At 38.9% G+C, this 21,712-nt stretch overlaps 4 protein-coding genes across 5 annotated transcripts; 2 read left to right on the top strand and 2 right to left on the bottom strand.

The window, feature by feature from the left end:
- The first annotated feature begins 1,100 nt into the window (after positions 1-1,100).
- On the top strand, positions 1,101-5,730 carry LOC137729611 (transcription factor GTE1-like). 2 transcript variants are annotated; one of them, XM_068468589.1, is made up of 9 exons: positions 1,101-1,243; positions 1,568-1,675; positions 1,941-2,144; positions 3,385-3,462; positions 3,838-4,062; positions 4,244-4,342; positions 4,524-4,582; positions 4,905-5,055; positions 5,216-5,730. In XM_068468589.1, exons 2-9 carry the CDS (start codon positions 1,568-1,570, stop codon positions 5,426-5,428), a joined length of 1,137 nt encoding a protein of 378 aa, XP_068324690.1. In that variant the 5' UTR covers positions 1,101-1,243; the 3' UTR covers positions 5,429-5,730. The 2 variants fall into 2 exon arrangements, with proteins under 2 accessions (XP_068324690.1, XP_068324691.1); XM_068468590.1 differs by lacking the exon at positions 3,385-3,462.
- A 185-nt stretch (positions 5,731-5,915) lies between these two features.
- On the bottom strand, positions 5,916-7,644 carry LOC137729613 (uncharacterized). The gene is made up of 2 exons (XM_068468591.1): positions 7,431-7,644; positions 5,916-6,953 (listed from the first exon to the last, which is right to left on the bottom strand). Exon 2 carries the CDS (start codon positions 6,939-6,941, stop codon positions 6,183-6,185), a length of 759 nt encoding a protein of 252 aa, XP_068324692.1. The 5' UTR covers positions 6,942-6,953; positions 7,431-7,644; the 3' UTR covers positions 5,916-6,182.
- Positions 7,645-7,720: 76 nt separating this feature from the next.
- Positions 7,721-11,734, top strand: LOC137729006 (pre-mRNA-splicing factor ATP-dependent RNA helicase DEAH7-like). Its single transcript, XM_068467823.1, has 2 exons — positions 7,721-7,785; positions 8,113-11,734. Exon 2 carries the CDS (start codon positions 8,125-8,127, stop codon positions 11,512-11,514), a length of 3,390 nt encoding a protein of 1,129 aa, XP_068323924.1. The 5' UTR covers positions 7,721-7,785; positions 8,113-8,124; the 3' UTR covers positions 11,515-11,734.
- Positions 11,735-14,145: 2,411 nt separating this feature from the next.
- On the bottom strand, positions 14,146-18,892 carry LOC137729218 (leucine-rich repeat receptor-like serine/threonine-protein kinase BAM3). Its single transcript, XM_068468079.1, has 2 exons — positions 16,101-18,892; positions 14,146-14,886 (listed from the first exon to the last, which is right to left on the bottom strand). Exons 1-2 carry the CDS (start codon positions 18,724-18,726, stop codon positions 14,549-14,551), a joined length of 2,964 nt encoding a protein of 987 aa, XP_068324180.1. The 5' UTR covers positions 18,727-18,892; the 3' UTR covers positions 14,146-14,548.
- Between the last annotated feature and the right edge of the window lie 2,820 nt (positions 18,893-21,712).

Here is a 21,712-nt window from a genome sequence, read left to right as displayed (position 1 = left end):
CACCAATCACTTGCCCCTTCGTCACTACATAATCACATTTTGGATCAGAGCTAGAAATTTTATTTAGCGGGGCAACCTCAACCTTCAGACTTGAGGAAAAAAAATTCATGATAGTTGAATTTTTTTTATAATTTCGTTGCTTTTCTTTTCTTCTCAAATTTCATTAAGCCAACTTGTAGACATTTTTTTTTCACAATTATAGCTTGCTATACATATTATTTGAAAATTTCAACTAATCATTTAAAGTACTTAAATAATAAATAACTAACCACTTAAATATGATAAATTCAAGTTCTATGATTTTTTTTCCTCTACACAAAACTTCAGCAGTCCAGTGGGGGCACCTGCCCTCGACGGGGCTTAGCTGCCTCTGTCCTTGATTAGAATCTCCTATCAGAGCATACGCATATGGGAGGACATTATCTATTGGAAGAGATCTACTAAAAACACAAAAAGTAGACCTAGTACTTGATTAATTGGTCCATCAGCACTTGGTTATCTCCAGCTCATGCCGATGCGAAGACACTAAATTGTTGGTAGATTTACAATATGTTATAAAAAGCACAAAAAGTAGAAAAAAAACAATGAAATGTAAGTGTACTTGAATCGAAAAATAAAAGAATGAATGAAATATTTTAAATACGGATTTTTTTATTGATTTTATATAAAATCACCCTATTGTTAAATACATTTTACAATTAAAATTATTACTGACTTACTTATACACCTTAATATGCAATTATAACTTCAACCTCAAATCACTTTAAATGTTTATATCCTAAGATTATTTATCTTCTTTAATTCTCGAAATCATTCTCACTCTCTATTGTAAAACAAAACCCTAAACAATATAACTATATGCACTTTAATTAAAAAAAATATTTTTAACGAATGAAACATGAAGTTGACATTTTAAAAGCTTCATCTGAGGCAAGTTTCTTGTGGTAAAATTAGAGAAGTGATCTCCTCACTCCTGTTTCCCTTTCGGCTTTATTCACCTCTGATTATTCACGATTATTAAGTTGAATAAATTAAAAAGCAATATTGGGCCGTTCAAAATGAGAAAGACAAAAGGCACGAGCCCAATAAGTATAAATAAACAGCCCAATTTCAAAATATTCGAGTTCGTTCGGATCAAATACTGAACAACTGGTGATCGGGCATTGCGTTCTTCTTCAGCTTCTTCCCGTCTCTCTCTCTCTCTCTGACCTCTCCGACTCGGTATGCGTCTCTGCTCTTCCAGGTACACCCATATCTATATCCTGAACAACTGTATTTTTTTATTTGTTAGGGAAGAGGAAGGCTTACGCTGGTTGGGTTCAATTCGGTTCTCTCTCTCTTATTTGATTGATGCAACGAAAAGGGGTTTAGAGTTTTAACGATCAAGATACAATCTTTAATTGTTTCTTTCCAATGATCTAGTTAATTTGGATCAAATTCACAATTTTTTTTTTATTAATTTCAGCCTTTTCGAATTGTTTTAGTTGAAAAATTCCAGATAGTTAGAAATTGGGAATAAATTCTGGAATGATTTTGCTTAAATTCAATCTTTTTGTTGTCCTAACAGATGGAGCCAGCAAGTTCATCAAACCCAGATTTTACAAGTGTTGATGGTGCAGCTGTAGTGGAGGGATTTAATCGTTCTGTTGATGAGATTTCTGCAAAGGTCGATACGGTGAGGCTTCTTTTCACTAATTATAAACCGGCATCTTCTTTATGTAATTCGAGTTCTAGTTTCGTCGTCTAATCTGGTTGGTGTTATATGATTTTCCACTCCAATAGTTTGGTTTTTCGTCATTAATTATCAATATGTTGGTCAGCTTCTACTATGGAATTTACTTTTACATCTATGGTTTTGTGCAATTTTTTCATTTATGGGAAATCTGTCCAAAATTTTAAAACTTGTGAACAAGATTGGCTAACTTGTCTTTTACTTGCAGCTTGAGAAAAGAGTGAATGAGGTGGAACGGTTTTACTTGACTACGGGAAATCTGAATCTACCCACTTCAAAAGGTGTTGCAGTCGTGAAGGATAGACAGTTAACTGCTTCTAAGAAGCAGCAGCAAGATGCATCACGTAGGGAAGCCGCTGCTACAAAGAGAATGCAAGAGCTTATGCGCCAATTTTCTGCAATGTTCCGTCAGGCAAGCACCAAACTTTTGCAATGGATGCAAGTACTTGGGTATATTTTAATGAAGATATTTTCTTGCGTCTAAGGGTTCTTTCTTTAACTAATTCTTCACATGTTTTTTAATTATGTTCCTTCTTTATAATATTGTTGGATATATGATTTTTTGAAGCAAGTTCAGAAGTAATTTCCTGGGGAAGGGGAAAAGTCAGATGATATAGTGTTGGAAGCGGAGCAAAATCGAATATGTTTGGTCAAATTATAACATCCTAATTAATACCTTCTCTTCGTAAAAGACAGTCATTTGGACTTGTTGTGAGGAACAAATAGCAGCAGTTTTAGAAGAGCTTTTCACATATCGGCCCTTGATAACATGACATTTTAGGGAAAAAAACACTTCAAAGTTAAAACCCAATACTTTAGGGCAAAAATCCTGTTGATTTTGTAATGGGAGCAGGGCATCATAAGAATTTCACAACTAAGAATCCGCTAAAGCATGACAAGTGGATAGATGAAGTATTTGTTTCCTCTCCTTGAGTTCTTGAACGGTTTATATAAAACTTATAGTTGTCGGGGTGTTTTTTTTTCTACAACAAAACCTTATAAAATTGTGTGCTCCAAGTACTCTATGTCTTTTCTTAAAGTCTCTTTCCAAGTCTTCCTAGGTCTTGCTCTACCCCTTTTGCTTTGAGCACAATCCAAGTCTTCCTAGGTCTTGATCTACCCCTTTTGCTTAGAGCACAATCCAGGTCTTCCTTGGTCTTCCTCTACCCATTTTGCACCTTTTCTAATTTACTACTATAAAATTTCTATAAAAAGCTAGACGCCATTGTCAATTTTTGTGACCAGATGTTCATGTTGAGTGATACTTCTAATTTCACATACAAGCTAAATGAGAAACTTTAGTTGTTACTTGTCAGAGTCCGGACCCTCTTGCACGGTTTCTTTTAGGTGGATAATGTTTTTCAGAAAAAGCAGAAGCAAGGAGACTTATAAAATGTTGAATTTTTTCTTGCTAGAAGAAAATTGTCTTTTTTTAATGTAGGAAAATATTCTGATATCTGGTATTTACGCTGTATCTACGTGGGCGAAGTACCAGCTGCAGATTTGAGTGGACATTGATTTTTTTCGCATTCACTAACTTGTACATGGTTTTTCATTAAAACTTCAATTAGATGCTTTGTTGCTAAAACAGTAATAAAAATTATTTATCTGGGTTAACACTAGTTAATATGGCTTCACTTGGCACTGTTCAGATCACTAAGCTTGAATGGGCGTGGCCCTTTATGGATCCTGTAGATGTTGAAAGTCTTGGATTGCATGACTATTATCAAGTAAAGTTTTCTTCCTTTAGAATTTTCTGATTAGTAATCTCTTCCTTTATGGGCAAATGTTATCATCTTGTTCACTTATCAAAAAGACTTCATACATTTTTAATTGTTTTCAAAATTTACTCACTATGCTGATGAGGACACGCTGTACTTTTTCCAAAGGTCCTCATTAAAGTATTAAAAAAGCAAAAAATTGTCGAACTTTTAGTTGTCAACTTGAAGATGCATATATCTACTTGTATCATACTGATTTCTCTGTTGTTGGTCCGTCGTCTTTCACGTAGTGTTCATTCATTCTTTATTATACATCTTTCTTTTTCAACAAAGAAGAAAATTCCTTTTGATGGTCTGCCTAATTTGTTTCATGTCTTACATTAGGTCATTGAGAAGCCCATGGACCTTGGTACCATAAAAAATAGAATGGAAGCCAAGGATGGTAGTGAGTATAAGAATGTCAGGGAGATATATGCTGATGTGAGGCTGGTTTTCAAGAATGCAATGAAATATAATGATGAAGGTGACGATGTCTATGTGATGGCCCAATCGTTGTTGAAAAAATTTGAAGAAAAATGGCTAAAGCTTCTGCCTAAAGTTGTTGAAGAGGTAAGTTTCTATTCTTAATGCGAAAATATCTTATGTAGGACTTTGTGGACCTTGTTACCAACACTTTTTTTTTTTAACAAATTCAGTAGCCTTTCATTGTGAATGGATGTGTTTTAGGTTGCCTGTCTTCTTGTTTCAGTATAGTTTTTTAACTTTCAACCTAAGTTTTAACTATTCATAGGAAACAAGACGAGCAGACGAGGAAGCAGAGGCACGGCGAAACATGCAACTATCTCAGGATGCTGCATATGCCAGCACAGCTAAGGATCTAAGCAATGAGGTTTGTCAAATTTCAGAGTCCTCTTAGTAATTTGTAACGAAGCTTCTCAATTTTCTCTCGTTATTCTAATTTTTAATAGCAACATGCATTTACATACACAATGCCAATCAAAAGTTCGATTATTTTTAGGAGTAAATTCTGACTCATGATCTACATTTTTTTTTAACGAAATCATTTTCAGCTTTTTGAGATTGATGATTATTTGAGGAACCTCAGACAAACAGTGGTTCAGAAGTGCAGGTTTGTTAAGAACCCATATCCACTCTACAATTAAACTAAATTGCTTGTGTTTTTGCTTGGGTTTGTATATAGTTTTAGAAACTTCAAATCAAAGTGCATTTTATTGCCGTGTTGCAACCGACAAAATTGGATATGTAGCTTTATGTTAGTTGGGTGGTTAAACTGTGAATGGGCCTTACTGAATTGCTGAATCCAGCATTGTTCTTGCAACAGCTGAATCCAGCATTGTTCTTGCAACTGCATGGGCATGGTCTTGTTGTGTCTGTTATTTTTCATTGATCATTTTGTCATCTGTGAAGCGTCTAACTGTGGATTGATTTAGGAAAATGTCTTCGGATGATAAAAGAAAACTCTCGACAGCTCTCTCGCAGTTATCTGCCGAAGATCTGAGCAAGGCTCTAGAAATTGTTGCACAGAGTAACCCCAACTTCCAAGCAACCGCGCAAGAAGTGGATCTTGACATTGATGCTCAGGTCATTATCTATTTATCTATTTGTTTTTGCTGTGATCTGGCAGTCATTTAAATTGAATGTAGTAGTACAATATCAAACCATCGTATTTACGTTTAAATTCATTTGGCATGATGCTAATTGAGATGTCTATTCTTTCATTTCTTCCATCCCACCTACACAGAATGAATGCACATTATGGAGGTTAAAGGTTTTTGTAAAGGAGGCACTAAAAGTTCAGGGGAAAAGTCCTGAAGCCATTGGCGGTAAAGTCCAGGGGAAGATTTCTGAAGCCATTGGCGGCAACAAAGTTGCAGGCTCCAAACGGAATAGAGAGATTTGTGATACTCTTGCTAAGACTGCCGTAAGGAGGACCAAAAAGATCTCTAATATGTGATCTCGCTTGAACGTCAAACGACTGTTCATTCAGTGCGGTACCAGAGAAACTGAAACGTAGTTTTGTGCAGGTTTTACCATTGACAGCTCTGTAAATCTCCTTAATGGAAGAACTATGGATCGTTTTTCTGTATAGGTATGTTATATGGATCAACTTGTCGGTTTTCTTTAAAAGGATGCGTGTTCTCAAAAGAATGGATCATATGAATATTATTTCTGTTCTCTAGCAATTGGGGTTTGTTTGGGTTGTAAACCGTGCTTGTTACCTTGGCTTTCAAGAAATACCCGTTCAAGAAATTTGCAGCTCTCCATTTGTTACTTTCTGCTATCATTTCGAACCTCGACTAAACCTAAACCTGGAAGGATTGCACCTGACATTCCTAGACAATTTGTGTAGAAAGAATCACCACAAGTACTTCAAGCAACACAAAATAATCACGTCTTCATTGACATTTTTGAGCAATCTCTTCAGTTGCACCCTATTGTAGCGTACTAGTAAGAATTACACCCAAATTACTTGGTATAAAACTATGACAATATGATGAACATGTTCTGCAGATGCTTGTGAAAACACGAATCCGGGACTTACAAATTTTCGTAGAAAATGATAAAGTCCCCGACGGCACCAAACAGTTCAATGGTGTGCATCTCAAGTTCAGACAAAGGTTTCCAGAACTCATAAGATTATGAGAATAGGAACCATTTTCCCATCATGTACATACTAAGAAACTTACGTTTCCCCTCTTCTCTATCCATCAGCTACTGTCGTTGTTGCTGCCTCTCAGAAACGGGAATATATGGAACTGAGAGAGCAAAGACTCAATGTCCTTTGCAGGAACTGACACTGTTTTGTTTTCCTTTTCCACTACTTGTGAATCGGAATCCCGCCAGAACTTGATGATTTGTAGATTTTCTTCTTCTGTCAATCTCTGGACAAGGATTCTGGAAGCATAGCCTTTCTCTCTCATTTGAAGGCATATCTGCGAGGGATTGTTTTCTGTAAGAGTGACCATGTACAACCAGCCCTTCTTTGACAAAAGAGTGTCAGCAACCGGCAGCATCTTGTCAATCACAGTACGCCCATTCTCCCCGCCAGCCCAAGCAGATGCTATTCCTTCGCGTCCCACTTCATCTTCAGGGGTCGGCACATAAGGTGGGTTCACAACTATTACATCAACCAAACCTTTCAGACGCTTCTCCAGTCCTGATGCAATGTTAGTATTTATCAACTCCGCATGAACCCCATGTGCTTCTAACGTCTCATGAGTCACCTTCACCGCATGGGGGTTAATGTCAGTCGCAATATACTGCGCCTCCTGGCCAACAATAAGAGCTAGAGAAGTAATGACATAGCCACTGCCGCAACCCAGTTCCAGGCACAATGCCGGTTGGTGCTGCAACAGGTTTGTTCGATCAGCTAAAAGAGCATCTACTAGAGCAAACGAATCATCACACGGCTCATAAACCTCGGGGTGAGAACTGACTAGGCGGATTTGGGCGATTCTGGAGGCCATCTTGTGTACAACCTAGAACCAAAAGCAACAAATTAATGCAACTGGGATAATAAACTCAACAAATTAGAACCAAATCTATGAGTATGATTGTTTGAATGAATTACAAATTACAATCCTCTTCCCTGCCCATTACTCCATTCTTGCCTTGGCTAGTAGTTTGGACAGAAAGTAAACAATATTTTCTGGGTTCCAGCTCTAAGTTCCAAAACTCACAAAATTAACTAAATAATTACACCAGAATTTTAATTTAATTATAATACTAATCAAAGAAAAAAACTCAATGTTCAATTAGTGAAGGCACGAAGTACTCAAGACATAAAATATTAAGCATCTGGGTAATCCAATAAACTACAATTTATGATCTGAGATAGCATAAGAGTTGGGAAGGAAATTAAAAAATAAATAAAAGCACAATGGTATGAGAAATTGCAGCCCAACAATAACTGATTGAAATAAAGGAGCCACCTTTAACAAAAAACCCCAACGTACCTTCAGAAATCAAATATTTAGGACTGACTGGGTTGCTTGCTGCGTCCTCTTCTTGCTTGGCAATATTTCTCTAGGGTTTCTGGTGTTTGTTTACTCAGTCCAGGTGAAAGCGGGAACTTGCAGAGGATGGTGCCTAGTGGGCGGCCTCTGTTTTTACCACATTGGGCTGCGCTGACCCAATACAAAGGCCCAAGGACCAAATAGAGAAAGTACAACCGACCCAAAACAGGATCCAGCCTAATATTGCTACCCAGACCAAAGTTTTGACCTTTTCTGATCGAACACGGTTTACAAAGTTGACTACTTTTCTGGGTTTATGTTCATAATTCGACAGCCGCCCTGAATCCACCCCAAGGTAAGAGAGACCTCATAATTCTGTTTCTAATCTATCACTCTTGATTTGATTTATTTTTTTGGCATTTAGATATTTTTAATAAATCAAACAAATTATATAAATTTTTTTAAAAAAAAATTGATTTGGGGCTGGTGAATTCTGCCCAAATTCTGTTTCCAGAAGTTTCCCACGTAAAACTTATCCAATTTTCTTAGACAATTGTGAGGGACTAGGTTGTCGTACCAGGTTTTTATAAAGTCCTTATATATATAGGTTTCTTGCTGTATAAGTTGTTTGTTTGTGATTTTCTATTGAAAACAAAGGTCTGAATCTGTTGGTTTGGACAAGGCAAGGGTGACAATGGAACAAAAGAATAGCAGTGGTGGTCGGGGATTATATGTTTCAGGGAAGGACAGAGTTGTTTTTAGGCGTCCGGAGAAGAAATCTGTCTTGGGTTTCGATGTCAACGCTAATGCGAAACGGGAAGGTTTTAGGGGCGTTGATGGCGGATTCGAGGCACCGAGAGATTGTGAGGGTAGGTATGATTACGACAGGGAAGAGCATGGTGGTAGGAGGAGAGATTGCAAAGATGGGAGTGGTAGTTATGCTAAGGATTCTTGTCGTCGAAGGAAAGCATGTGAGGGATATGAACATGATCAATGTGGTGGACAATATGGAAGAAAGCGGAGTAGATGTAATTTTTCTGGTTCTGATGCTTCTCCGTGGGATCTCATCTCTTCGTCTCCAGTTCGAATTTGTCCTTCTGGAGATGCGTTTAAATCTTCAAGTTCGAAACATGGTGTGAGTCCTCGTAAAATTGCTTCTCACTCAGAAAATTCACAATCGTTCAAGGATGGAGAAGGAGACACGGCTCATTTGGATGAAGGACAGAAATATGAGATTAGCGAAAGCATGCGTCTAGAGATGGAATACAATTCTGACCGAGCATGGTATGATAGGGAAGAAGGAAACACAATGTTCGATACAGTTGATAGCTCGTTTTTGTTTTACGGAGATGATGCTTCTTTTCAAAAGAAGGAAGCGGAGTTGGCGAAAAGATTGGTTCGAAGAGATGGAACTAAGATGACCCTTGCTCAGAGCAAAAAGTTGTCTCAGCTCACTGCTGATACTGCGCGGTGGGAGGATCGTCAACTTATAAGATCTGGTGCTGTTCGAGGGACTGAGGTGCAGACCGAGTTCGATGATGAAGAAGAGCACAAAGTTATTCTTCTTGTACATGATACAAATTTAAAGCCTCCTTTCCTTGAGGACAATGTAATTGGAAAGGACGGAACTGTTGTTTTTACCAAGCGAGCAGAGATGATAATGCCAATAAAGGATTCCACGTCTGATATGGCCATTATTTCTCGCAAAGGGTCTGCTCTTGTTAGGAAAATTCACGAGAAGCAAAATATGAACAAATCGCGTCAACGTTTTTGGGAGCTTGCAGGTTCTAAACTAGGCGATATCCTTGGTGTTGAGAAAACAGCGGAGCAGATTGATGCAGATACTGCTGCTGCAGGTGCAGACGGTGAAATTGATTTCAAAGAAGATGCAAAGTTTGCACAGCATATGAAGAATGAGGAAGCAGCGAGTGAATTTGCAAAGTCAAAAGCCATCTCACAGCAACGACAGTTTTTGCCCATATATTCTGTGAGGGATGATTTACTACAGGTAATTCGAGAAAATCAAGTTATTGTTGTTGTTGGAGAAACTGGTTCTGGAAAGACAACTCAACTGACACAGTATCTGCACGAAGAGGGTTACACTGTAAACGGCATTGTGGGTTGCACGCAACCAAGACGTGTGGCAGCCATGAGTGTTGCAAAGAGAGTTAGTGAAGAGATGGAGACTGAGCTTGGTGATAAAGTTGGGTACGCAATTCGTTTTGAGGATGTGACTGGACCAAATACCATAATAAAGTACATGACTGATGGAGTACTTATGCGTGAAACACTAAGAGATTCTGAGCTTGACAAGTATCGCGTAGTTGTGATGGACGAAGCCCATGAAAGGTCACTGAACACGGATGTGCTGCTTGGGATTTTGAAAACAGTGGTTGCCCGGCGGCGTGATTTTAAGCTCATCGTGACATCTGCAACACTAGATGCTCAGAAGTTTAGAAACTTTTTTGGAAGTGCACCGATTTTTGAAATTCCTGGGAGAACATTTCCAGTAAGTATCAGGTATAGTAAAACCCCATGTGAAGATTATGTTGAAGCTGCAGTGAAGGAGGCCATAACTATTCATATCACCGGCACTCAAGGTGACATTCTCATCTTCATGACCGGCCAGGATGAGATTGAGGCAGCTTGTTATGCCCTTTCAGAGCGGATGGAACAAATTATCTCCACCTCGGTTAAAGAGGTGCCAACACTCTTGATACTCCCTATATATTCACAGTTGCCTGCTGACTTGCAAGCAAAGATATTCCAAAAAGCTGAAGATGGGGCTCGTAAATGTATTGTGGCAACCAACATTGCTGAGACATCTTTGACGGTAGATGGAATCTCATATGTCATCGACACGGGATATGGTAAAATGAAAGTATACAACCCGAAAATGGGTATGGATGCTCTTCAAGTATTTCCTATTAGTCAGACTGCTGCTAACCAACGTTCTGGGCGTGCTGGCAGAACTAAGCCTGGAACATGTTATCGGCTGTACACAGAGAATGCGTACTTAAATGAAATGCTGCCCAATCCTGTGCCAGAGATCCAGAGGACCAACCTCGGATATGTGATCTTGTTGCTCAAATCACTTCAGGTTGATAGGATACTAGATTTTGATTTCGTAGACCCGCCTCCCAAGGATAATATTCTCCATTCTATGTACCAGTTGTGGGTGTTGGGTGCTCTTAACAATGAGGGGCAGTTAACTGACCTGGGCTGGAAAATGGTGGAATTGCCGTTGGACCCTCCACTCGCTAAAATGCTATTGATGGGTGAAAAGCTAGGATGTTTAGATGAGGTTTTGACAATTGTGTCCATGCTTTCAGTGCCGTCGGTATTCTTTAGGCCCAAAGATAGGGCAGAGGAGAGTGATGCTGCAAGGGAGAAATTCTCCTTCCCAGAGTCCGACCACTTGACGTTGTACAATGTTTATCAGCAGTGGGAACAACATCAGTATCGTGGGGACTGGTGTGATGACCACTTTTTGCAAGTTAAAGGGCTGCGAAAGGTTAGAGAGGTGAGGTCCCAACTGCTAGAGATACTAAAGACACTCAAAGTCAAAGTCCCACTCACATCCTGTTGGCCTGATACTGATAAGGTGAGACAAGCTATTTGCTCCTCGTACTTTCAGAATGCAGCAAGACTAAAGGGTGTGGGGGAATATGTTAACTGCCGGACTGGAATGCCATGCTATTTACACCCGAGCAGTGCGCTTTATGGCATGGGCTGCAATCCAGAGTACGTGGTCTATCATGAGCTAGTTTTGACAAGGAAGGAGTATATGCAGTGTGCCACTGCAGTGGAACCGCAATGGTTGGCTGAGTTCGGATCCATGTTCTATTATGTGAAGGAGTCGGATAACTCAATGTTGGAGCACAAGAAGAGACAAAAGGGGGAAAAGACAGCGATGCAGGCGGAAATGGAGAATCTGAGAAAGGCTCGAGCAGAGGCAGAGAAAGCAAGCAAGCAGAAGGAGAGGGAAAAGAGATCCAAGCAGCAGCAGCAGCAAGTCGTCTCAATGCCGGGTTCACACCAGGGCTCTTCTACATACTTGAGGCCGAAGAAACTTGGCTTGTAATGTGAATTATTTTGTACAAACGATTGATCAGTTTAGAGTTTATTTGGGTTGCAATCATACTTGTTTCCTTCGGCATTGCGGACGTTTCTGTTTAATGATAACAAGTTCTTTGAAATGAGGTCGTATGCGGCTTCTTCACAAGGATAGTCATTGTACTCAAAATTGCAAACATGATGTCGAATCCCCAAAGACTTGATTGTCACCGGAGTAAATTTTTCATTCGTGTATCTATGTGAGTGCAGCACTCATCATGTGATACAAAAATATGCTCCTGATGACACGAATTGATTTAGAATTGTTTTTAAAATAACTAAAAGCTCTTTTAAAGAAAATGTTTTGGATTCTAAAAGCACTTGAAGTGCTTCTTGCGTTTTTATTAAGAATTGATTTCAAAAACATATTTACCAAAAACGCTTTTAATCATTTTATAAACACTTTCAAACGAGCCAAATATTATAAGACCTTGGACCAAATATTCAAAGCTCTTTTCTTTATGGGTTTAATGCACTGTTTCATGCTGGGGAGGAGTCCAAAAATCCTCTTCTTTACCAATTTTCCTTTATAATTTATGAGAAGTCGAAGAGAGAGCAACAGCTGAAATAGGTAAGAAACCCCATAACTCAGCTTCAATCACCATCCCACAAAACCCCTAGTTTTCATAGTGCACTCTTTCTTTGTTTCTGTATTAGTTTCGTCTATATTTTTATTATAAAAAATTTCCTGTTAATCTTCAGACTTTTTCAATGAAAATTAATCAAATTGTATAATTTAACGAGCACAATTGGTGGCCTGTTAATTATGTGTAAATTTTTTAATGTAATTGTGCCCTAATTCTGTTCCTTAAATTCACCAAATTTCGTTTTGTACTGCTAGATTTCTGTTTTTAATTAACCCTATATCATGTCATTTATTAACCCTAATTTTACCCGATTGCTTTTGGATATTCCTGATTTGGATACTGAATTTTCTCCAAACAGCTAGTATCCGAGTTTTGCTTCACTAATTTTTTTTGCAGAGGATCAATGGTTAAAGAAGTCGGGAAGTATGTTAACATGTTCAACGGTACAGACTTTGAGACATGGAAGATTAAGATCAAGGCCTACCTATGTGTAAATGATCTCAATCTTCCTCTTAAAGGAAAGAAACCAGAAAGTATGGAGGATTTCGAATGGGAACTCCTTGATGCGTAGGCATTAGAAATTATCCGTGCGAGGTTGTCAAAGAAAATTGTGCAAAGAACAGCGAATGAGAACACTGCAGCAGGTCTAATGGCTACTCTGGCTGACTTGTACGCTCTGAAACCAACCGCGTACAATAAGGTGCAACTCACACGACAGTTACTCAATCTGAAGATGAAAGCAGGCACTAGCGCAACCGAGCATTTGAGCAAGTTCAACTACATTATCTTTCAGTTGTCCTCTATCAACGTTAACTACATTATCTTTCAATTGTCCTTATCAACGTCAAGTTTGACAATGTCGCACAGATAGTTTTTAGTGCCTGTCTATCAACGAGCATTGCCCTAAGAACAGCAAATGAGAAGACCACATAAGGTTTAATGGCTGCTCGGACTGACGTGATTGAGCTGAAATCGACAGCGTACAATAAGGTGCAACTGCTGCAACCGTCAATGAATCTGAAGATGAAAGAAGGCGCGCAACGAGCATATGAGCAAGTTTGAAGCTATAACTACTGAGTTTTCCTTTAACAATGTCAATTTTGAAGATGACACAAGGGCGTCAATGACGATGTGTTCGTTGCCAGAAAGTTGGAGTGCTTGGGTGACTGCTTTCACACACTCTCTGCTGGAAAGGACAAGCTCGATCAGATACGACGATATCATGTGTCATTTAAGCCAAAGAGAGGCGCAGGAGATACTCTAGTGAAACCTCAGATAATACTTCTGCCTCAAACCTTGATTCAAGGGGTAGAGTATCTGAGAGAAGCTCGAGTCGTGGTAGACGAAAGTCCAGGAATCATAAGTAGTAAGAATGTTGTCTGTTTTGGTTTGAAGAAGTGTTAATTGATCTTGGATCTTGAAAAATGTTGTCTGAAACCTACTTAATTTAGTCTGTTCTACAACATGTGATGATTGTTACCCTATATATTCACTTCTTGTTACCTTATTGTATCTAGCGTTTGAGAAGGTTTATAAGAGCCCTTAAATGGTGCTCAACTAGTTGTATATGAACATCGGTTTTTGTCCCGTTTATCGACATATTAGTGTCCCTTGAGCTCAATTTTTTACTCAAAGTTTGTAACCAGTTACATTTGTATATGTTCCTTGAAAATCTTACGAAGAAGAAGAAAAGATTGATTAGACTCTGAAATACGTTGGTTTGTAAGTTGCAGAGTTACAATTAGAGGTGCAAATCAACCCATTAGGTTGTTAATGGGCACCTATTAAGACCGATTTAGTTTGATTTCATCTTACACCGTCATCACCACTACTAAAATCAGACCTAATTAAACGGGTCTTAACAAGTACCATTAACAATCCAATAAGTCGATTTGACACATCTAATTACAACCACATCTAGTGCGTTCCCCAATCAGGCATGATTGAAGACATCAGTCTGATTAAGTGGGATTTAGCTAATCAGAAAAAGCACAAAACGTTCGAGTACAAAATCTAAAAGTTTATTACAGTATAATAAAGGCAACGTCAAATCATTTTGGTCATACATTTATATGATGACACAATAATACAAACTAACCAGTACCAATATCGCCACCTTTGCCTGCCACTAATCACCACAACAGATCTACCTTCACTCTAACAAATACAACAATAATACCAAACAAAAACCCAAAAATATTGAGAAGAAAAAAAAACATAAAACATTGTATATACTATGTGGACTGGCTGCCTTCTTCACTTATTACTTTTGGTTCCCAGCTTGGTACTGCTATACCAGTTACTCAACCGTGCTCGCTACTTGATCCGAAAATCATCTGTTATTATGCATGTTCGTGACATTTTTGTCGCTGTCACCAAAATGTTGCTGCTCCATGATCTGATTCAAGTACTGAATCATTGCATGTGAAATGTGTTTGGTTGTTTAGCCTGTGCAAGCATTTGAACAACTTCTCTCATGGTTGGTCTCTCCACACTGTGCTCTTGAACGCATAAAACCGCGACGAAAAACACTTGCATTGCTTCGTCCATCGGAACAGTGTCTAGTCGTTTGTCGAGGATCTTTATCACCCCTTCTTTCTGTGAGTTGGTCTGAATCTTGGTCCACTGAACAATGTCCATTCCCTCTTCCCCAAATCCACCAACTGGCCTTCTTCCTGTGATGAGCTCCAACAGTACAACTCCAAAGCTATACACATCGCTCTTCTCATCAACTTTCAATGTGTACGCATATTCTGTTCCATGAGGCACAGTAAAAAAGTTTAGCTGGTTGTAAAAGTTCATAACATACACAAAACAAGTGAAAAAGGGAAACTGATTTGTTAAAAGATACTTCAGTAAAGCTGCTTGACTATGATAGTTCTCACATTTAGTGAGACAACATGAAGTCGAATGAGACTAAAATACAGACGAGTCTCATGTGAAAAATGACTCATACAGACGTGATATATCCACTGTTCTATTTTGTTTTACTCCTCTGCACAACACAGGTAAACAACACAGGAAAGGTAAAGCAATGGGGGTGTGGGTGTAAAAGAAAAAGTTAGGGTTATGCCATATTCTTTACAGTTGTGCCACTTTCTAGGGTTTAGGGAAAGTAAAGCTTGGATCCCAAGCAAGATTCTTAATGGGTTGTATGGAGTTTTGTGGATTTTGGGTTCATATGGGTTTTTGGTCAAAAAAGTGGGCATGTGATTGGGCTGAAGGAACATGGAATTTTATGGTTTCAAGACATGTATACTGCATTACACTACACTCTGTGTAGAGAGCAATATAAAAAGCAAAAGGAGAATTTACCTATGTCAGTGGAGCCTTTGCTTATTTTGGAATCCATATGCCACTCCTACTTTGCTACTTTGGTAAAAAGTAAAGTACATACATATGAAAGGAAACATGTATTTTCTAGAGAAATACGCGTAATAAAACTGATTTTGTGTCTCTTCCTCCACATCTTAGTGCCTTTTGAACTTTATTTTTGATTAAAAATTTGTGACCTGTTTTTGTATGCGTACGTTTTCCTATCCTCTATTCATCTATTAATATTTTAATACCAAATTGAACAAAACAAATCAAGATCTGAAGTAATCATTCTCTCTTTTGTTATTGAAAGTGGCCGACTTAATCCACCAAGTCAGAGGAGACACATGGAATATGCTTTAATTACTTTAACAAAGTGCTGCATCAAAGTATATAGGTCAATTTTAGCTTATTGTCCCTACTTAGTAGCCTATTAAATTGCATGATTTTAATATTAAAAAAATAAAAAATCTCAAAACAAGAGCAAAATTAGGGTGTAACCGAAGACATTCGGTTTATCTCTCACTCATAACGTGACTCACATGATGTGTGAGATAGAAAAACAGTAATTCACGTGATGAATGAGGATACATCCCAGTTACATGCAAGAATCTCCGCTCGAATTGGAGTAATGATGTAGCAATAGAATTACCTGGAGCAATGTAACCGTATGAGCCAGCAACTGCAGACATGCATTCTGATGTTCCGGTGTCCTGCAAGAACTTGGCAAGCCCAAAATCTGCGACATGAGCCTCAAATTCTGAGTTGAGCAGAATGTTGTTGGACTTCACATCCCTGTGAAGAATCAATGGTGAGCAATCATGGTGCAGATAACAGAGCCCTTTTGCTGCTTCAATGGCTATGTTCAACCTAGTCTCCCACGTGAGATACCCTCCTCTCTTCCCATGTAAAACTTCACCCAAGCTTCCATTCGGCATGTACTCGTAAACCAGCAGATTGGTCTCTTTATTTGAACAGAAAGCCAGCAATCGGACGATGTTCCGGTGGCGGATTTTTCCCAGTGTCTGAATTTCTGCAGAGAGGCCATTGTCGTGTGACGAGCCTTTGTTGATCCCCAACAGCTTCTTCACAGCTACTTGCTCGCCTTTCGACATTGTTCCTCTGTAGACAATCCCAGCTCCACCTCTCCCGATCACATTGTTATCCTTTACGCAGTCTAAGATGTCTTCACTTCCGAATTCAAGCTTTTGGAATGCTGTGAGCTTCCACGAGTTCGAATTTTTTCGCACCTTTCTGGTCTTGATGATTGCGAATGTTGCAAACACGAACGAGCAAAGCAAGAGTCCTAGAGCAAAGAGAAGCTTGAATTTGCCAAGGACATGAGAGCGCATGCCGGTTTGGTTGTGATCCTTTGATGATGAGGCTGAGGAGTAGTTGCATGGATTCGCAGAAGAGTCACAGAGCTCAGGGTTACCAACGAAGGATGTGGAGTTGAAAAACAAGTATTGCCCTGTTTGTGGGATTGGACCGGAGAAGTTATTGTGTGAAAAATCAGCAGACGTTAGGCTTTTCAAGGAGCCTAGCTCCTTTGGGAGGCTCTGGTTTAAGTGGTTCCACGACACGTTGAAGTAATTCAGTATGTGGATTTGAACAATCTGAACTGGGATTGGACCTGAGAGCTGGTTTTGGCTCAAATCTAAGTAGGTTAAAGCGATACAGTTTCCAATCTCCGGAGGTATTGTGCCCGAAAAATTGTTTCTGCTCACATCCAACTTGAGAAAGCTTTGCAACCGGCCTATGTCAGATGGGATTTCTCCAGTGAATTGGTTTCCACTCAATAGAAGAATCTGCAGGCTTGAGAAGTTTCCGATAGATGCAGGAAGGCGCCCGGATAAGCGGTTGCTTGACAGATTCACCTGACTGAGTTTTGAGGGTTGTTTGCTTCTTTCCTGCAGAAGCTGTCCAGTGAGATAATTGTTCTGTAGCTCTACTAGTGAGAGTTCTGGCAAGTAAAGAAAGCCCGGGGGGATTGATCCAGTGAGATAATTCTGCCCCATTCGGACTCTTACTAGAGTATCACATTTGCCAAGGTCATCAGGTAGAGGCCCAAAGAGAAAATTGTTGAGCAGAATTAAGATCTCCAGCCGCCTCCCAAAGCAAAGAGATTTTGGGACAACCCCGGTGAGCTTGTTACTCGAAAGATCAAGCTCAATCAGTTTGCCATTCTGACCAAGCTTTGAAGGTATGGCTCCAGTGAAGTTGTTATGCCACAGCTTCAAGACTTCCAAGTTCGGTAGCTCCGCGATAGAGCGAGGAATCTCACCGTGAAACTTGTTGATGAAGAGGTTCAGTAGTGTGAGCTCGTGGAGGCTAGAGAACTCAGCGGGGATATCTCCCGTCAGTGCATTGTTCGAAAGATCAAGAGACCTCAAGCTACTCAAGTTTCCCAGCTGAGCAGGAACCGAACCGCTGAGCTGGTTTGTTTGCAAGAACAAAGTGTCTAGCTTTTTCAGATTGCCTAGCTCCGGAGGGATTGGCCCCTCCAAACCGCAGTTTGCGAGGTCTAAATGAAACAGATTGATCAGCTTGCCAATTTCTGGTGGGATTCCGCCTTCAAATTCGTTGTAATATCCCAACAAAAGCTGCTGTAGGTTAGTGAGGTTTCCGAGCTCGCTCGGTATGTAACCGCTCAGGTCATTTCCCGCAATTGACAGATAATCAAGCTGCACCATGTTTCCATAGCTAGGAGGAATGCTCCCACTGAAGTAGTTCCCGCCAAAGTTCAACCGCTTCAGCCTCGGAAGCTGAGTGACACCTAATGGAAGTGATCCATTGAAATCGTTGTTGTAAGCATCTAGCATTACAAGCTCCTCCAACTTAGAAAACTCCAAATCCAAGCTTCCACCGAACCTGTTGTTGGAGATGTTGAGGTTTTGTAGCTCGGCTAGTTTGTGGATACCAGGAGGAAAAATACCCGAAAATCCATTTCCTGACACCGAAACATTGACAAGGGTGCGGAGTTCAGTGATCACTGGCGAAAGGGTGCCCGAGAGATTGTAGTTGGATATGTCAAGAGAGACTACTGATCTGTTGAGGCTGTCACACTTGATGCCAGCCCAAGAGCAGAGGAACATGTAGTTTGACACATTCCAAGTACTTAAAGAAGGATTTTTCGAGTCTTCGAAATTTTGTTTGAGAGAAATAAGAATTGATGCTTGCCTCCTGAGAGACGGATTAAGTGATGAAACAGAAGAAAAACAAGTGAGGAACAGAAAGAGAGAGCAGAGGAAGACAGACATCATTTCGGAATTCGCCATTGAAGGGTTTCTGGATTATAGAACAACTGCAACCATTCCATTCATGTGTGATCTGATTTTTTTTTTTTTTTTGGAGAGAGAGAGGGAGAGAGATGACCTTGGATACTATTAGTAAGAAGCTTTCAGCTTTGGCTTGGAATTTTGGAGGTCTTTGTAGCACAGCATGTTTTTGGTTGCATCTTTCAACTTTATAGAAAGGAAAAGCAAAAGCAGCGTCACGCATTTTTTGCATATAAAGAGATTCATAGCAACAGCGGACCGTTTGATCAACCAATATTCAAAATTTGCTTTACCCTTCAAAGTCCTTTGCTTTATGCTTATTATTCATCTAATTGAAAAAAAAAAGAAAGAGATTAGACCCAAGTGAGAATTTTAAAGTGACAATCATAAGGAGGAAATCATTTCATCAAACCAAATTGATTGGAGGCTTGATATGCATTAATTCCAATTCATGTTCGTTTGAACCATAGTTCAACCATTGCATTGTAATATAATTTTGGTTTTGGTTGAAAAATATGAAAAGAAAGAAAGATGAAATGAAAACGACGAACTGAAAACAATTACATGTTCTTTTTCACTTTCAAGTTTTTGTTTTCGTATAATCTACTTCTTTTCTTTTTTATTCCTCCTACTACCGCCCTTCATCCTTTTTCATTTCTCATTTCTCCCATGTATTTCCTTCTAGCTCTAGTACAAATACTAAAACTAAATGCTAAAAAGTGATATGGTTATCAAACGATCACTTAATTTTGTTATTGTGATGGATACAATAAACCTGACTTTTCTTCTAGGTCTCACTTTGTTCTCTGGTTGGATACTTTGTTTGATACATGCGATATCAGTAAAAGAAACCAAACATATGACTTTGGTGTACGAATTAATACTTTTAATCGCTTCAGCTACAAACTCATCACTTTGATCAGATACCTTAACTTCTTGTGTAAACTTTGTTGCATTACACCAACATTTATACTTATAAATGAAGCCAAGAGGATTGATGAGGGGGTCTTTTTGGGTTGAACTAATGATGATTAACTAAGAGCCAAAGAAAGATATGATCAAGTTGGGAGAAGAAGCAGATAAAAGCTCCATGATTTCCAGCTTTTAAAGTTGACACATTAATTGGGTTCTTTTAGACCATCTTCCTCCCCTCGGCATTTTGATTGGAATATGTAGCAAAAGTAATTGAAGAAAATTGAGATTTCATTATAAAATCAATTGGTTATACATGGAGTAGCCAAATTACTTATAAGTATATGCAAGGTCCTTTCTTTTTCCGATGTGGGATTGATTCAACACGTCACAACACAATTGAGTGACGTGGAGCTTAACACGTAAGACAACTTGTTCTCATACCATGAAAAAAGTTGAGGTTCCACAATAAAATCAATTGACAATACAACGAGTAGGCCAACTTATATATAAGTGTATGCAAAATTCCTTCTCACCTCAATCTAAAATTCATTCTCTTACAGTACTCTAGTATATTATTAAGGAGGAGGAGGAGCCCTCCGTCCTTCCTCCTTCCCCTTTTGCTTTAGACCAGAACGTGAAAAAAGAAAAAGCATATAGATTGATTTTGGAGATGTTGGGATTCATCGCCTTAATCTATGTCATTCTCCTCGCTCTCCCTCCCTCTCTTTTTGTGGGCCTCTTTTGAATCTTTCTTTATTTTTATTTGGTCAATGAGTTATAATATGTAGTTCTCCCTAGGAAGCATAATTATGAATGCAATAAAGCCAGGTTTGGGAAGCTTATTACTGTTCAATTTTCTCTTTAAACCAACAACTCTCGTTAGGTTGAGGGATATGAGTTTGGTCAGTTGGTTGTCATATTGTTGCACTTAAGTTTGATTTTTTTGTTTCCGTAAATAAGTATTTTTGAATTTAGAAAGAAAAAGAATTTTAGATAGACAAATTGCAGTTTGATATATGAGACATAACCTTTTGTTTTTATGATTCAACAAATTACTTTTGTATATCTATCAAGCTATGATTTGTAAGTAAATATGAGTTTCTTTATATAGGCTTAATTATGCCAGTGGCTCTGAAACTATGTTAAACCTCAAATTGCCCTCTGAAACTCATAGTGATTCGTTTTACCCTCTCGAACAACATGTTCTAACTCACCTTGTATGTACCTATAAGTAATTGAGTTGTTCCCCATATTGCCAATTGGTTTTATAAGAGAACGTCAACTTTATTTATGGTACCATGGCAAGTTGTCTCATGTGTGAAGCCCAAACACACGTGCTCCATGTCATCCCGTTTTTGTTGTCCACATACTAGGCTTAAAAGTTCACTACATGTGAGAGGACATGTTGAGAGTATGAATCCCATATCAAGAAAAGAATAAACCTTGCACGTGCTTATATGTAATTAGACTACTTCTCATATTGTCGATTGATTTTATAGTAGCACTTCAACTTTCTTCAAGTTCGTCATAAACCGATCTCTTTTTCCCCTCCTTCCCTCCCTACGCTTTCCCCCTTCTCCCTCTCTTTGTTGACATGTTTGAATCTTTTTCACCTGAACTGAAGGACTCTAGGCCGATCTATACACATATAAATACGTACACAAAGTAGATTCCTCAAGTGGAATGAACCCTTGAGATAATATCATAAGGTTGCCTTGGTTTAAAAAGACCACAATAATTGACAATGTCGCCAAACGGGACACTAAAGAAGATAAAAAACTACTGCTTTATATTATGATTCAATTTTTAGAAAAAAGAAGACAAAACACTCGATTGATCCTCCCCCAAATGGAAATGGTGTCTGAGCTCGTGTAAGGTGATTGCTTGCTTCCATGCCTCTACACACTTTGATGATGATGCTGGTTCATGCACCAATGGTCCATCATCGCAATCATCATCAGCAGCGGAATCTTCCTTGCTAGTTGGCTACTTTTAGCCTTAATAATAATTATATGGATCATTGGACTGCATAACTAATGACCCTCCTAAAGTCACCAATATTCAACTCCAT

Source organism: Pyrus communis, chromosome 3 (genome assembly GCF_963583255.1).
Source record: "Pyrus communis chromosome 3, drPyrComm1.1, whole genome shotgun sequence".
Taxonomy (NCBI): Eukaryota; Viridiplantae; Streptophyta; class Magnoliopsida; order Rosales; family Rosaceae; genus Pyrus; species Pyrus communis.
This window is presented reverse-complemented; position numbering and strand designations above follow the sequence as displayed.

Coding starts and splice junctions, on each gene's coding strand:
- LOC137729613 (XM_068468591.1), bottom strand. CDS start 6,941: ATGGCCTCCAGAATCGCCCAAATCCGCCTAGTCAGTTCTCACCCCGAG.
- LOC137729218 (XM_068468079.1), bottom strand. CDS start 18,726: ATGGCGAATTCCGAAATGATGTCTGTCTTCCTCTGCTCTCTCTTTCTG. Junction 14,887..16,100: donor ATACGGTTACATTGCTCCAG/GTAATTCTATTG, acceptor CTCATGGAACAG/AATATGCGTACACATTGAAA.
- LOC137729611 (XM_068468589.1), top strand. CDS start 1,568: ATGGAGCCAGCAAGTTCATCAAACCCAGATTTTACAAGTGTTGATGGT. Junction 1,676..1,940: donor TTTCTGCAAAGGTCGATACG/GTGAGGCTTCTT, acceptor TTTTACTTGCAG/CTTGAGAAAAGAGTGAATGA. Junction 2,145..3,384: donor TTTCTGCAATGTTCCGTCAG/GCAAGCACCAAA, acceptor GGCACTGTTCAG/ATCACTAAGCTTGAATGGGC.
- LOC137729006 (XM_068467823.1), top strand. CDS start 8,125: ATGGAACAAAAGAATAGCAGTGGTGGTCGGGGATTATATGTTTCAGGG.